This window comes from Pleurodeles waltl, chromosome 3_1, assembly GCF_031143425.1.
Source record: "Pleurodeles waltl isolate 20211129_DDA chromosome 3_1, aPleWal1.hap1.20221129, whole genome shotgun sequence".
NCBI classification, from domain to species: domain Eukaryota; kingdom Metazoa; phylum Chordata; class Amphibia; order Caudata; family Salamandridae; genus Pleurodeles; species Pleurodeles waltl.
This window is the reverse complement of record NC_090440.1, coordinates 1294063483-1294076916: the sequence shown is the minus strand read 5'-3', so window position 1 is coordinate 1294076916 and position 13434 is coordinate 1294063483. Positions and strand designations below refer to the sequence as shown.

Genomic DNA, 13434 nt, shown 5'->3' with positions numbered 1-13434 from the left:
GGAAAATCTTAGGAAGACGCCTGAGATTTTTATTCGTACAACGGATCCCAGACCCCAGTTCTAAATAAGTACTCCCTGTAAACACAGGGAGTTCATTCACTGCTTGATGTTCTTCAAATGAATCTGGTGGGCTGATGACGAAGCATGACACCTAAGTTGGCGTATGAGGTCTGCTTTAGAATTTTGTGGAATAACCAGGTCCTGTTCTGTAGTGAGACATATAGGACATTAGGGTCCACAATATATAGATAATTTCTCTTGGTGATCACTACAGCCTATCCTGGATAGACTTGCCTTCGTTTGTTTGCTTTTTGTGTTTTACATTGTGATTTGGGACGACACAGGCGATGACAGTCTAAGCTATCTTCTCGTTCCCTTGATCCCTTCATAGTAGAGGATCAGTGGTTTTCCATCTAGTAATTTACTCATCAGATGACCAGATTGGGAAAAAATGATCTAGACAATTTAGTTCTATTCGGGATTAATTAGACTTGGCAATGGCATAGCTTCCATAAAGCCTAACTCCTTCCACCAACCCACTGTTTTCTTGCCATGAAAGTGTGGCATTACCCCTTAATTATAGGTGCAACCAAATAGTGGTGGAGAAATGGCATCGTAGCGGCAAATTACTGTAGCCTAGGGTGGACATGAAGGTTTTTCCTATACTACCTCGGCTTTAGGGTATTCTGTGACCTTTTTCATCACCCTTATAACATTTGCATATTCTGCTTTTGTCAATGCAAAGTCTCCTCGGCTCACTCCTACTGAGCTGCCATGCTTAATATTCATTATCACTGAGAAACCAGAGCAAAGGACAGTCATATCATAACATATCTGGGCCATGTAATCACTCCTTATAGACATCTACACAATTACCTGCACATTGTAAACAAAGTCTACAGTAAATGTTTAGGCACACAGGAGTTTCCGAGTTTTATCTGAAGGAGTCAAAGCTTTACAATAGGACAGAACTGACCATGTCAACCCACCGTTATTTAAAGTAGGCTACTTTGCACTGTAAGAGCTGTCAATGTGTGCACGATTAATTCTCAAACTCAGAAGGAAAATGGGAATTGTTATATGTTGTTCTTTTAATTTAACTTGGATATCAAATTGCCTATTATCTAAAACACAGTACATGGAGCTATGAAAAGGACCCCTTATTGTGCAAATGTTTTGATTTATGTATACAGTAAAAGGAACATAAAAGTCCGAAATACTGCTTCCAGGTATTTTAACACCATTTTATCGATGATTAAGTATGGTACTAGTGATAATAACACTATGGATGGATATTCTCCTTGCAGAAACAAGAACTTGGCCTTTCAATGTATTTTCCTGGCAGGTGTTATTTGGTTTTAGTGCATTGAAGACTCGTTCCTACAGAACGGGGAGGCAGGCTGTAAACGGTCCAACAGTCAACACAATTATCCATCCTAGTGGACATTAATAATAGGACGCTTGGTTGTTACATAATGTGATGGTTTCACTAATAGAAGCATCCGTCCAACATGCACCAAATGGATCTCCTTCTCACTGTGAATTGACCACCTATTTGATTTGTTTGTGATCATTCTTAGAGCTCTTCTTTTACCAACACTGGGACATTTTTGACTTCTATGAATTCTTCTACTAATGTCGCTCCTCTTTGTAACGTGATGTGCTACTGCTGTTCACAAAACCCACAAATTGTGTCAAAGCTCATTTCACACTTTACATCAACTTATTGATAAATGTATTGTATATTAATATTCTATGGCAGTGGTTCCCAACCTTTTGATTTCTGTAGACCCCCACTTTAACATTAATGGAACCCAGGGACCCCCACTGAATCATCATTGGAATCAGGGGAGCCCCGCCCGAGTCATTACTGGAAGCTGGGGACCTAATTTTTCAATATTTGTTAATATTTTGTTTAATTTTCGAAGCACTCACGGACCCCCTGAGAAGGCTTTGCGGACCCCCAGCAGTTCCCGGACCACAGGTTGGGAACCACCGTTCTATGGCATTGCTTTTCGTTTATAGGTAAAATTATATTTATTTACATCCGAGGAAAAACTGAGTAGAAAGTATGCCATGGTATGTGCCTACCTTCATTCACATTATATCAATTAACAAGATGCGTTAGGATACATCATTGCTTGCATTTCTCTTTTTAAATTGAGGACTGAATCTCATTCCAACCAACACTGCTGAATGGGCAACACTTTTGGATCCGCAATGATTTGAGGGCCAAATGCATGTCTGCTTCATTGTGCTGATCTTGAGAAACATTATTTCGAGGATCTGAACTGATTTTGGTTTCCCACATTGATTTTAAAGACTGATGACATTAGGTGTCTGGCTGAGAGAAATGTGAACTATTGGTGAGAACAATTACCATCTAAATGGCGTTCTGTGCATGTCTTTGAAGGGCGAACTACAAATTTGTATGAGGATCTGGTGGTTGTTTAGGTGTACAGAGAGGAAGTAGCCACTTCAACTTTAAAAATGTCCATGAAAGACTGATGGCTAGGTAAACATAGTTGGTGGAAATTATGATGCAGTTCAGGGTGTGTGGCATTTCCTGACTATAAAATGGGAAGTGGTACAATGAAACTGGCTTTTATTGACTGCTCTAGTTGTTTTATGGGACAGTCTAGAAGCTGTAGTTATGACAGTATGTGCACTGCCTGGGAAGAATTCTGCACGAGTGTTTGGAATAAAGTGGAATTTCAAGTGTTGAGCATATCATCATTTAGAGGCATTACTTTTTAATATGCTTATATAGGACTACGATACTACTGATGTATCTTTTGATTGTGTTTATTTTGCTTTTAGTGATATTGTTCATGAATTGAAATGTGAAGGCTAGACTGATAAAGCCTCGTTGGCGTTCCTGATCCAAAAAAGCGAAATCCATGACTCAGAAAGAGGCTAGCGACTTACACCTCCACTGCAGGAGACAAAATTTGTGATTCTTCAATATTTACCATTTCCTGGTATGGGTGGCAGCTTGGTGTTTCTGATTTGTGGAGCTGAACTCGCCCATAAACAGGAATCCCTAACAGTCTTCAGTTTCTCTTTCTTAAGATGCTCAAGTCTTTGCATGGTTGTCATGTGTTTTCTTTGCTGGAGGCTGACAGTCGAAGTACCAGATGAGACTGTTGAGTCCACCACAGGAGTATTGTCATCCAAGGCTGTAAGATCTCCCAGACTTCCCCCACTGTGCATGTTGAGTTCTATTCCACTATCATTGTTGTTGGTGCTGCCAAGAGGCGATGGTTCACTGCTGCATGACGACTGGCCACCAGGGCTGGATTGATACATCTAAAAAAAAACAGAGAAAGGAAAGGTTTAGTGCTCTCGATCTTTACCTATGGTTTGAATAATTACCTAAAACAGCAATACTGGTTCTAGATATGATGCCCTAGTGCCCTGATTTCTTCCCTCTTCCTATTCTACATCTACTGCTATAGCGATTGTTATTGCTAATTTTCTCTAATACTTTGTTGGAAAGGGAAAGATTACTATGCCCTCACGGGTGCCTATTAACTACACAAAACCCTGAATAACTGCACAAATATAGGAATCTTTTAAAACTAAGGGCAACTATTTCGACCTCTGAGTGGCAGTCGGTACCCCATTAATCATTATAACTAAGTAAGGTAAAAAAAACATAGTCCCAGAAAAGATTACTCAAAATCATCATCGTTTCAGAAACTATGAATTGGATACTGATTATTAGAAAAGAAAAGCATCTTGGGGAAATAATTTCTACAAAGGTGTTTTGTGAGCATTGTGTTCAATGAAGTGCAATCTTACTTTTCATGGCTTAAATGCAGTTAGAAAATGGATGAGTCAATGAACGTACACTCCTCAGCCACAGATAACAAATGAGTCCTATGTTGCCTGTAGTTTATCTCCAGGAACGTCAAAGATTATAGATCTTTTTTCAGAAACGTTCAACGTAAGTCTCAGACACGTTCCTCCTCTCCCCAAACTCTCTACCCGGTCTTTCCATCATTGACCCAGCTTCACCGGTTAGATTAGTAGTGGGGAGCCGGTGCTTGTTTTCTAAGACCCATAATTGCATCCTAGAGTAGAATCCACTATGGACTGGAAGTGCACCAGCGAGGGCCTAGTCACGTGGACACCCAGATAATCAGGCAAATCTATTTCTGGCGTTACTTGCCTACAACTTGTTTCTTTGGTGGCTGTTGCCTCGACAGCATCACCTGTAGCCAGTAAAAAACAAACAAATGTTGTTGGCTAAAATGCCAGGGCTGTTTGAAAGTACCACTTACGTCATGCCACCACCTGGCGACTATAGTGTATGTTTGGGAGATGGAGCCTCTGTGTGGCCATGTGTGTAGGTGAGTATGTGACTGAGTTTGTCAGTGTTTGTTTGAAGAACGTCGCATGACTGGGTCTTCGTAGAGATCTCTGTGTGCAAGGTGTTTATGTCTCTTGAATATAAAATATGTGTGTGTAGGATGTGCGTGTCTGAATGAATATGCATGTGTCCGGGAGGGGCAGTGTACACTGGTTACTTAATGGGTGAATCTCTATATTTGCAGGTCTAATTGTGAGGCTGTCTGTGTATGGCTCTTATGAGTGGGTGTATGAGGGGGATGGGTGGATCTATGTGTTGGTGGTGTGTCTGTGCATGAGAGGACGTTGTTCTGGTGTCTGTGTATGAGGGTGTGTGTCAAAGTCGACTGGTTTCTGTGGGTAGATCTTTGTGGGTGTTTTCTGTATAGGAGCTTTGTGGGTGTCTTTCAGTTTGTGCTGGTGAGCCGTATGTCTTTGTGACAGTATTTCAATTAGTGTGCTGCGTATATTGTGTTTCTGTGTGAGAATCGTATGTGTGTGTGTGGGAATCCGTGTGTTTGTCTGCGTGGAGTGGGAGTAGTATGAAGCAGTCTATGTGAGCTGATTGTACTGAAAATGCGTCGAAGGAAGAGGCGTGTAGGCAGCGCTTAATTTGTGCTTGTTGTTTCCGGTGCTGAGCACCGGCACTTATTTGTGAGGGCTGGGGCTTATTTTCCTGCCTCAAGCATTTGCTGCGAGCAAAAGACACATATGGGAAAGACAGGTGAAGGGAAAAACGAAAAAGTGTCAACGGTAGAAAGCAGAAAGCTGCCAGAGTGAGCTGAAGGGGCAGGAAACGGCTTTAAATGGATTGAAGAGGCCCGAGATGGCTTCAGGGTTACACAGCCTCAGTATTCCGTGTTCACACATTTAATTGCAGCAGCTGCGTGTTTAAGAGGAGAGCTTCGGGCACTGGCACCTTTTTATTTACAAATTAAGCACTGCCTGTAGGTCTGAGTGACCCTTCGCATGGGCATATTTTTAGGTGTGGGGTTACGTGCAGAGGTTGTATGTGTGTTCAAGTAGAGGGTTCTTGGAAAGAGATTGAGTAAGTTTCTGAGTGTTCACTTGAGCATGTTCCTGTGTTGGGTGGCCATTTCCCTCCAGTCCTACATCTTCTACTGTCACAAATGTGACATTGGCTTGAATAATCTTTCAACACAAGAAGGGCTATTTCAAAACAGAACAATCTCTGGGAAATTCATGTTTACGTTATATGATTTGCATTTTGTATAGTGATATAAAAACAATTTGATAAGCAGCCAACATGCTGAAAATGAACTGAAAAATATATAGCATAAAGAAAGCAGCAATATTTCAACATCTCAACTCCCACTGTTTGTTTTAATGAATCTTTGTTTCAGCAGAAACTGCACCAGTGCAAGGATTATCAAAGCCCCAAGGTGGACTGCTATTTTGCCGTTCGAGCATCATCTTCCCCAGGTAGCACGACCTTTTTAGACCATTTGTTGCAATATAGCACTCTCTTGTGGTAATCTGTGGTAGTGCTGTAAAGCAGTTGCCTACAAAGGAGCACTAGCCATAAGCAGAAAAAAAGGTTACCAGATGACAGATGAACAGAACAGAGGGTACAGGTTCCAACAACTGATAGACGCCACTGGAAATGTGGTACCATGTCATTCTCCGAACTAATTTAACCAAAAGGCCAGGCCACAAATTGGTGTTTGCCACCTCTACACAGGTTACATAAGATTTAGATAAATAAATATGACGCATTTGTGCTTCACGAGAAAGCTTTTTACATGTGAGCACCTTTCTTACACCTAAATCTGCCCAGCATTTTATAGTGTCAAAGCAATAATGTTTTGCTCACCTTAATACCGACTGTCCGTAGGAAAGTATAGTAAAGTAAAAGGAAGAGTAAACACAGCAAGGAGGTTAGTAAAACTTAAAAAAACTGAACAGAACAGAAAAGGTTAGTACAAAGTGTACGCAGAAAGCATAACTGTGTGAAAACTTTCACTCTGCTCACAAAGATATGTGCTCCTTAAGGACAATAAATTCAGTAGTCCCATTTTTTTTGTCCGCTAAAAAAATTATAAAGCAAACAGGTTATGTCCCAATTAAAGTCCATAGTTTACATAAGACAAATGGTGCTAAATTTATAAACAAAACTTTTTCACAACACAAATAAATTATAAAACAATTTAGTTAACCAAGCATTCCTTTTACCACCGAACTCAGTTATAATAAAAAAAATAGTACATCACTTGAACAGGATATGCTATTGAGACAAAGGGCCTGGTTTAGAGTTTGGTAAATGGGATTACTGTCACAAACGTGGCGGATATCCTGTACACAGTATTACAATCCCATTATATCATGATATGGTGGACGGGATTTGTCACTTCTGTGACAGAGTAACCCATCCGCCAAACTCTAAATTAAGCCCATAACCTTAGACTTGAAAATATTTTCGCACCCCTTTCCCCATCAGCTAATATTCTTGTTGCCCTCCTACTCTTTATATGGAAGTATAATTTTAAACGTATTTTTCACAACGCCAATCACATAACCGAAAAATGCTAATAAGAATCAAGGGAAAAAATAATGGTATTTAGCAAATTTGTTTTTCATTTTGCATTCAACTTTTTTTTCTTGAAATGTTGCTGTGCACCTGAAAATAATGTAAGTATAAAGCAAAACTTCTGGCAAATTTGTTTTATGAATGAGCGACTATTCCTATCTATTATTTTGCAATTTAAAATCGTTCTGTGGTGTTCCAAATTGCTCTTGATGTCTTCGAAACATAATCAATCATATTTGTGTTGTCACACATTTCAGGTACAACCGTCCTATAAACAGACAAAGAGACAGGCAGAAAAGCCGATACACCACTATTATCTATACATGTAATAGCTGACACCAGCCCAAGTGAAGTAAACCAACTATTACAATGGTAGCTAATGGGATTAAAGTCGGGCATCCTCAAGAGTAGACTCAGTACAGGTCAGTACTAAAACATGTTAATATACATATGTTTCTGCGGCACGTGTAGGCACTTGGTGCTTTATCAGTAATACATGCTTGTGCCAAAGGATGTGACAAAAATGAATGACAGTCTATCAGAGCACAGCAATAGAAACACAAATATTTGTACTATGCGAATGTCTCTTGAAGGATAAACATTAAAGTGGACATGTAAAATTATTATTGGTGATTCTGGCAGCCCACATAAGCTTGCACCAAGGACAGCCAACACGTGCCTCATCCTAGAGACTTTTTCAAGGCTACATATGTAGAGTTTCCCTTGATGATTGGTCGATTCCACTCGGGAATCCTTGAAGGGGTTCATCTGACTTACAACGGGGCACGAGCCCACACAAAAACATTTTTGTGGCATATGTCTGATATCAAAGGCGAAACAGACATATCACCAAATGGTGATACTCACATAATAAAACAAAAAAATAAAAGCACTGGCAAAGCCACTAGATCTTGCCTAATCAAGAGCTATTGGGTTTGTCAATGTTTTTTGCTATGTTGTACACTTGTGTGGATGCCGTTCAGCATGACTAAAAGTTAGTGGCATGGAGTGTCAGAATGGAGTGGCGGAGTAGAGTGTTGTAGATTGGATTTGTTGAAGTGTCATAGAGTGGCGTGGGGGAGTAAAGTATCGTATAGTTGAGTAGAGGGAGATGAGTTCAGTGTCAGAGTGTTGTAGAATGGGGTGGGACAGGGTGGAGTGGGTTGGAGTGGACTGAGGTAGTGGGGTGGACTGAGTAGGGTTGGGTAGTCTGGACTGTGGTATGGTGTGGGTGGTTTGGATTGGAGGCATAGGGCTGGGGTGCACAGGATTAGAGTGGGGTGAAGTGAAGTGGGTGGATTAGATTGGAATGGAGTGGGGTGGACTAAATTGGAGTAGGGTGAACTTTACTGGAGTGGGATAGATTAGATTGGACTGGAGTGGGGTGGGGTGGATTAGATTGGAGTGGGATGGATTGAGTTCACTGGATTGGATTAGGATGGTCTTGACTGGAGTGGGGTGGACTGGATTGCAGTGGGTTGGATTGGATTGGAGTGGAGTGGATGACAGTGGAGTGGGTTGGACTGAATTAAAGTGGGGTAGACTGAACTGGGATGGGTGGGGTGTATTGGACTGGGATAGAGTGTGGTGGATTGGAGTGAGTGGGGTGGATGTGAGTAGTGTGGGTGGAGTGGGGTGGATTGGAGTGGATTGAAATGTAGTGGGGTGGATTGGAGTGGGAAGTGGTGGGCTGCAGTAGGATGAATTGGACTGGAGTGCGGTGGGGTGGACTGAGTGAGGTGTGCTGGAATTGACGGGTGGATTGGAGCGGGTTGGATTGGAGTGGGGGCTGGGGTGGGGTGCGGTGGATGGATTTTATTGGAGGGGACTGGAGTGGACTGGTATGGGCTGTGATGGATTGGAGTGGGGTGGGGCGGATTTGATTGGAGTGGATTGGCTTGGGGTGGAGTGGAGTTTAGTGGATTTGATTGGAGTGGGGTAGGCTGAATGGATTGGTGTGGTGGACTGAACTGGGATGTGGGGGTGTTGGATTAGACTGGGGTACAGTGGACTGGAGTGAGTGGGGTGCATTAGATCGATGTGGGTGGAGTGGGGTGGTTTGGATTGGAGTGGGGTAGATTGAAAAGGGGTTGGGTATATTGCGGTTTGGTGGACTGGAGGGGATGGCGTGGACTGGAGTCGGGTGGGGTTGATTTGAATGAGGTGGGGTTGGTTGGATTGAAGTGGGGTGGATTGAATTGGAGTGGATTGGAGTGGATTGCATTGAGGTTAAGCAGATTGGATTGTAGTGGTGTCGACTGGAGTGGGGTGGACTGGAGTGGGTTGGTCAGATTGGGGTGGATTCAAATAGAATGAGGGGGATTGGTTTGAGTGGGGTGGATTGACTGGGATGGATTAGGGTGGCATGCATTGGATTGAATTGAGTGTGATGAATTAGATTGTGGAGGATTCGATTGGGGTGGGTGGGCTGGATTGTGGTGGGGTGGATTGGAGTGGGGTAGGGTGGGGTGCATTGGAGTGGGGGAGGGTGAATTGGAGTGGAGTGCATTGTGGTGAATTGGACTGGAGTGGGGTGGACTGGATTGGGTTGGATTGTAGTGGGGTGCTTTGGATTGGATTGGAGTAAGGTGGATTGGCAAGAGATTGTGACACAACAGTAAGAGCTGCTGACTTTGGAGCTGGGGAATCAGGTTTGAGTGTCAGCGTAGGCTCAGCATCCTGTGATTATGGGCAAATTCCCTAATCTTCTGGTGCCTACCAAAAAAAAATGTATGTTGTTGTGTAATGTATCTGGTGGTCATGTAAAGTACTCCAATACCTTCGGGTTGAAAACTGCAAAAAATAATTGGAGAGGGGTGGATTGGATTGGTGTGGGGTGGATTAATTGGAGGCAGGTAGACTGGATTGAAGTGGGTTAGACTAAAGTGGTTTGGAGTGGGTGGATTCGACTGGATTAGGGTGTATTAATGTGGACTGGAGTTGAGTGGATTAAAGTGGATTGCACTGGAGTGCGTTAGATTGGGGTGGTATGGGTGGATTGGAGTGAGTTGGGCTGGGTAGCAGTGGACTTGATTAGAGTGGGTGGATTGGAGTGGGTGGATTGGGTTGAATTGGAGTAGGGTGGGTTAAACTGGAGTGGGGTGGGATGGATGGGAGTGGGTGAATCGGACTGGAGTGGGTGGGGTGGTTTGGACTGAAGTGGATTAGGGTGAGGTGTATGGGATTGCAGTGGGGTAGTCTGGACTAGGCTGGATTGGATTGGGATGGGATGGAGTGTATTGTAGTGGGTGGATTAAAGAGGGGTGAATTGGGATGGAGTGGGTGGATTGGATTGGGATGGGGCGGATTGGACTGGAGTGGAGAAGATTGTTTTGTATTGGAGTGGGGCAGATTGGAGTGGGACAAATTGCTTTGGATTAGAGTGGGGCAGACTAGAGGGGGGCAGATTGTATTACGGTGGACTAGAGAGGATTGAATAGGAGTGGGGTGGAATCGGTTGGTGTGAGGTGGAATGGACAGGAGTGAGGTCGATTGGATGGGAGTGGGCGGATGGCATGGGGTAGATTGGATTGGGGTGAGGTCGATTGGATTAGAGGAAAGCAAATTGTTTTGGATCGGAGTGGGGAAGAATGGAATGGGGCCGACTGGAGTGGGACAGATTGTTTTCGATTAGAATAAGGCAAACTGGAGTGGGCAGGATTGGAGACAGGCGTATTGAAGTGGGGAAATTGTTTTGGATTGGAGTGGGGTGGATTGAAGTGGGCAGATTGTTTTAGATTAAAGAGGGGGATATTGAAGTAAGGGGGATTGGAGTGGGGCAGATTGTTTGGGATTGGAGTGGGGCAGATTGTTTTGGATTGCAGTGGGCAGATTGTTTTGGATTGGAGTGTAGTAGATTGCAGTGGGGCAGATTGTTTTGGATTAGAGCAGACTGAAGTGAGGCAGATTGTTTTGAATTGAGTAGGGCGCACTGGTGTGGGGTAGATGGGAGTGGAGGATATTGTTTTGGACTGGAGTGGGGTAGTTTGTTTTGGATTGCAGTGTGGCATACTGGAGTGGGGAAGATTAGTTTTGGGGTGGGTTGAGAGTAATGGAGTGGGCTGACTTTCAGTAGACTGGATTGGGGTAAGTGGTTTGAATTGGAGTGGGGTGGATTGGTGTGGGGTAAAATGGAGTGGAGTGTAGTGGGGCAGTTTGGAGTGGGTGGATTGGGGTGTATTGCACAATTATCTGTCAAAGCATAATTTCGGAAATTGCACATAAAAAAGAAACAATGTCGCAATATTTAGAACAAGATAATGATCATCTTTTGAGAACAGCACCCACGAGCAAAAACAAAAGAAAATATGAGTGCAAAGTGAAAATAAGATGACTTGGCAAAATAAAAGAAAACTATCTATAAAAATTTAAACTTTGCGATTTTGTTTGTCCTGCTTTTCACGTTTTTGTCAGTCACAAGCATGTTTTCAGGGCACTAGAAGTTAAAAAGAATAAAATAGAACCGCAAGGAGGCAGAGCCAAGATGGCGGACAGATACGGCGGACAATCGCGTCTCTCCGTCCCCTCCTTCGGGATATCCCTTACCTGTTGCCCCTATGGGGTGACTCTTGCATGAATCCAGGACACACCCTGCCAGCTACGGAGATGAGCAAAGCAGGTCCTGCTTGGCCCCAGAGGAAAGAGTGCGTGGTTCGCAGACCGGGGCCGACTTAAGATGGCGGCACCCCTGGACCACTAGGGAAGCCGTGGATGGTGGCTGCCAGGCGGGTTTGCTCCCTATCAGGGGGCCCCAGCGAGTGACTGTGTGTCTGGTCGGAGAGGCGGTGCGGCCGGAACAGGTGGGTGAGGCGCCAGAAGTGGCGCATGAGGAGAAGGAGCGAGCAGGGCCCCATTCCGGGACCTAGAGGCGTGGGAGGACTGAGGTGCAATCCGCCTGCCGGCTCGGAGGGAATGAGTAGCAGGCGGGTGATGCCTCAGGCTGGCAGCGAAGAGGAGGCCCTCGGCACCACCGAAGCCCGAGCCCCGACCAGGGCAGCAAGGGGCGAGCATAGAAAGGGACAGCCAGCACGGAAGGAGGACGCGCGCGGGCTGAGGGCCCTGGGTCTATCCTTACTGGAACACACCAAGGAGTGACAGGAGGAACAGAGCAGTGCGCCCGGGCCCGGGCCCGGGCGGGACCCCAGGAGCAGCACTAGGACTGGCGGAGTGGCCTGGGGCCCCACTGGGGCACGGTGACAGGCCTGGCCGGTAACGGGGACCGCCTGCCTGACCGGTAGGTGGGGACAGCGGGCAGCAGCCCCGGGGGCAGCGACAGAGGAGGGGCTCTTGCCTAGTCCAGGTGGGCCATCCTGGGGCCTGGCATATGTGGAAGGGGGGGCTTGACCCACCACAATGCAGCAGGCTCCGCAAGGGCCTAGAGGAAGTGGCTGTAGGCTCCCTGCTCATGCATAGGGGAACTTGGGGGACCCTGCGTCCCTGAAGACCCTCCTGCCGAGGAGGACTGGGAAGTGGGACCCTTCCAATGACTGGCTGGAAGCTGAGGTCCCCAAGCCCACCCCGGAGAGCACAACTGGACAAATCCGGGTAAGGCCAGCTGGGAGCTGCGGACTGGAGGGTGTGCCCGGGTGGTGCTGAGCATGCGAGGTTGGCACGGTCCCGGGGCTGGGTACTGGATGGAGCACTGGAGTGAGCCGCCAAGCCACATGGGCGTGGCTTGGCACAATCTGCACGCCTGTCATGCAGAACAGATCAGGGCAGCGTCCAAAAAGGCAAACAAAGAGGCTGAAGAGAAATGGCAGCCATACTTCCCAAAAAAGATAGATCCGTCAAGGACATGCTGACCAAGCCGGCAGCTGGCAAAATGGAGGTGGACAACGCTGGGACAGGAAAGCTAAGAGAGGAGACGGATGAGGACACAAGGACACCCGTCAAAAGGAGCTGTCTGGAGAGTCTCTCTGCATCACTTAGGGGTGACATACAGGTGGTGAAGAGGGACCTATTGCAGGACCTAAAAGTGGTGTGTCAGGAGTTGGACAAGGTAGGCGGGAGAGTGGCTGCTCTGGAAGAGCATGAAAACGCCAGAGGTGAGGAGATCGAGCAGCTACAACAAGAAATAATTTGGCTACAGGACCAGCAAATCGAACTCCGGGTGCACTCAGAGGACCTGGAGAACAGGTCGAGGCGGAACAACATCCGCATCCGGGGAGCACCAACCGGGGCCAAAGAGGAGGACATACTTCCTTATGTGCATGCCCTCTTTCACCAAGTATTAGGGGAGTCCTACAACAGATAGGTGCGCATAGATAGGTCCACAGAGTGGGCCCAACGAGACCATCTCATGTACCACCGGCAGATATCTTAGCCTGTATCCACGACTTCCCCCTGAAAGAATGCATACTTCGGAGGGCGAGGGAGCAACATCCCCTGAAATTCCGGGGCCACACGCTGCTCCTATATCAGGACCTGGCTGCTATCACCCTCCAGAAACTGAGAGACTTTCGACCAATCACCTCCCACTTTAGAGACAAAAGAGTCTCCTACTCCTGGGGCCATCCCTTCCGACTAATTTTCAG

The 13434-nt window shown here is 45.6% G+C and overlaps 1 protein-coding gene across 2 annotated transcripts in view; it reads right to left on the bottom strand.

The window, feature by feature from the left end:
* Positions 1-13434, bottom strand: part of GLI2 (GLI family zinc finger 2) — a 1057303-nt gene that overhangs the window by 9753 nt on the left and 1034116 nt on the right. For both annotated transcript variants that reach the window (XM_069224622.1, XM_069224623.1), the window contains one exon: positions 2973-3309. In XM_069224622.1, coding sequence (XP_069080723.1) covers positions 2973-3309 — 337 coding nt within the window. The remainder of the gene's footprint in view (positions 1-2972; positions 3310-13434) is intronic.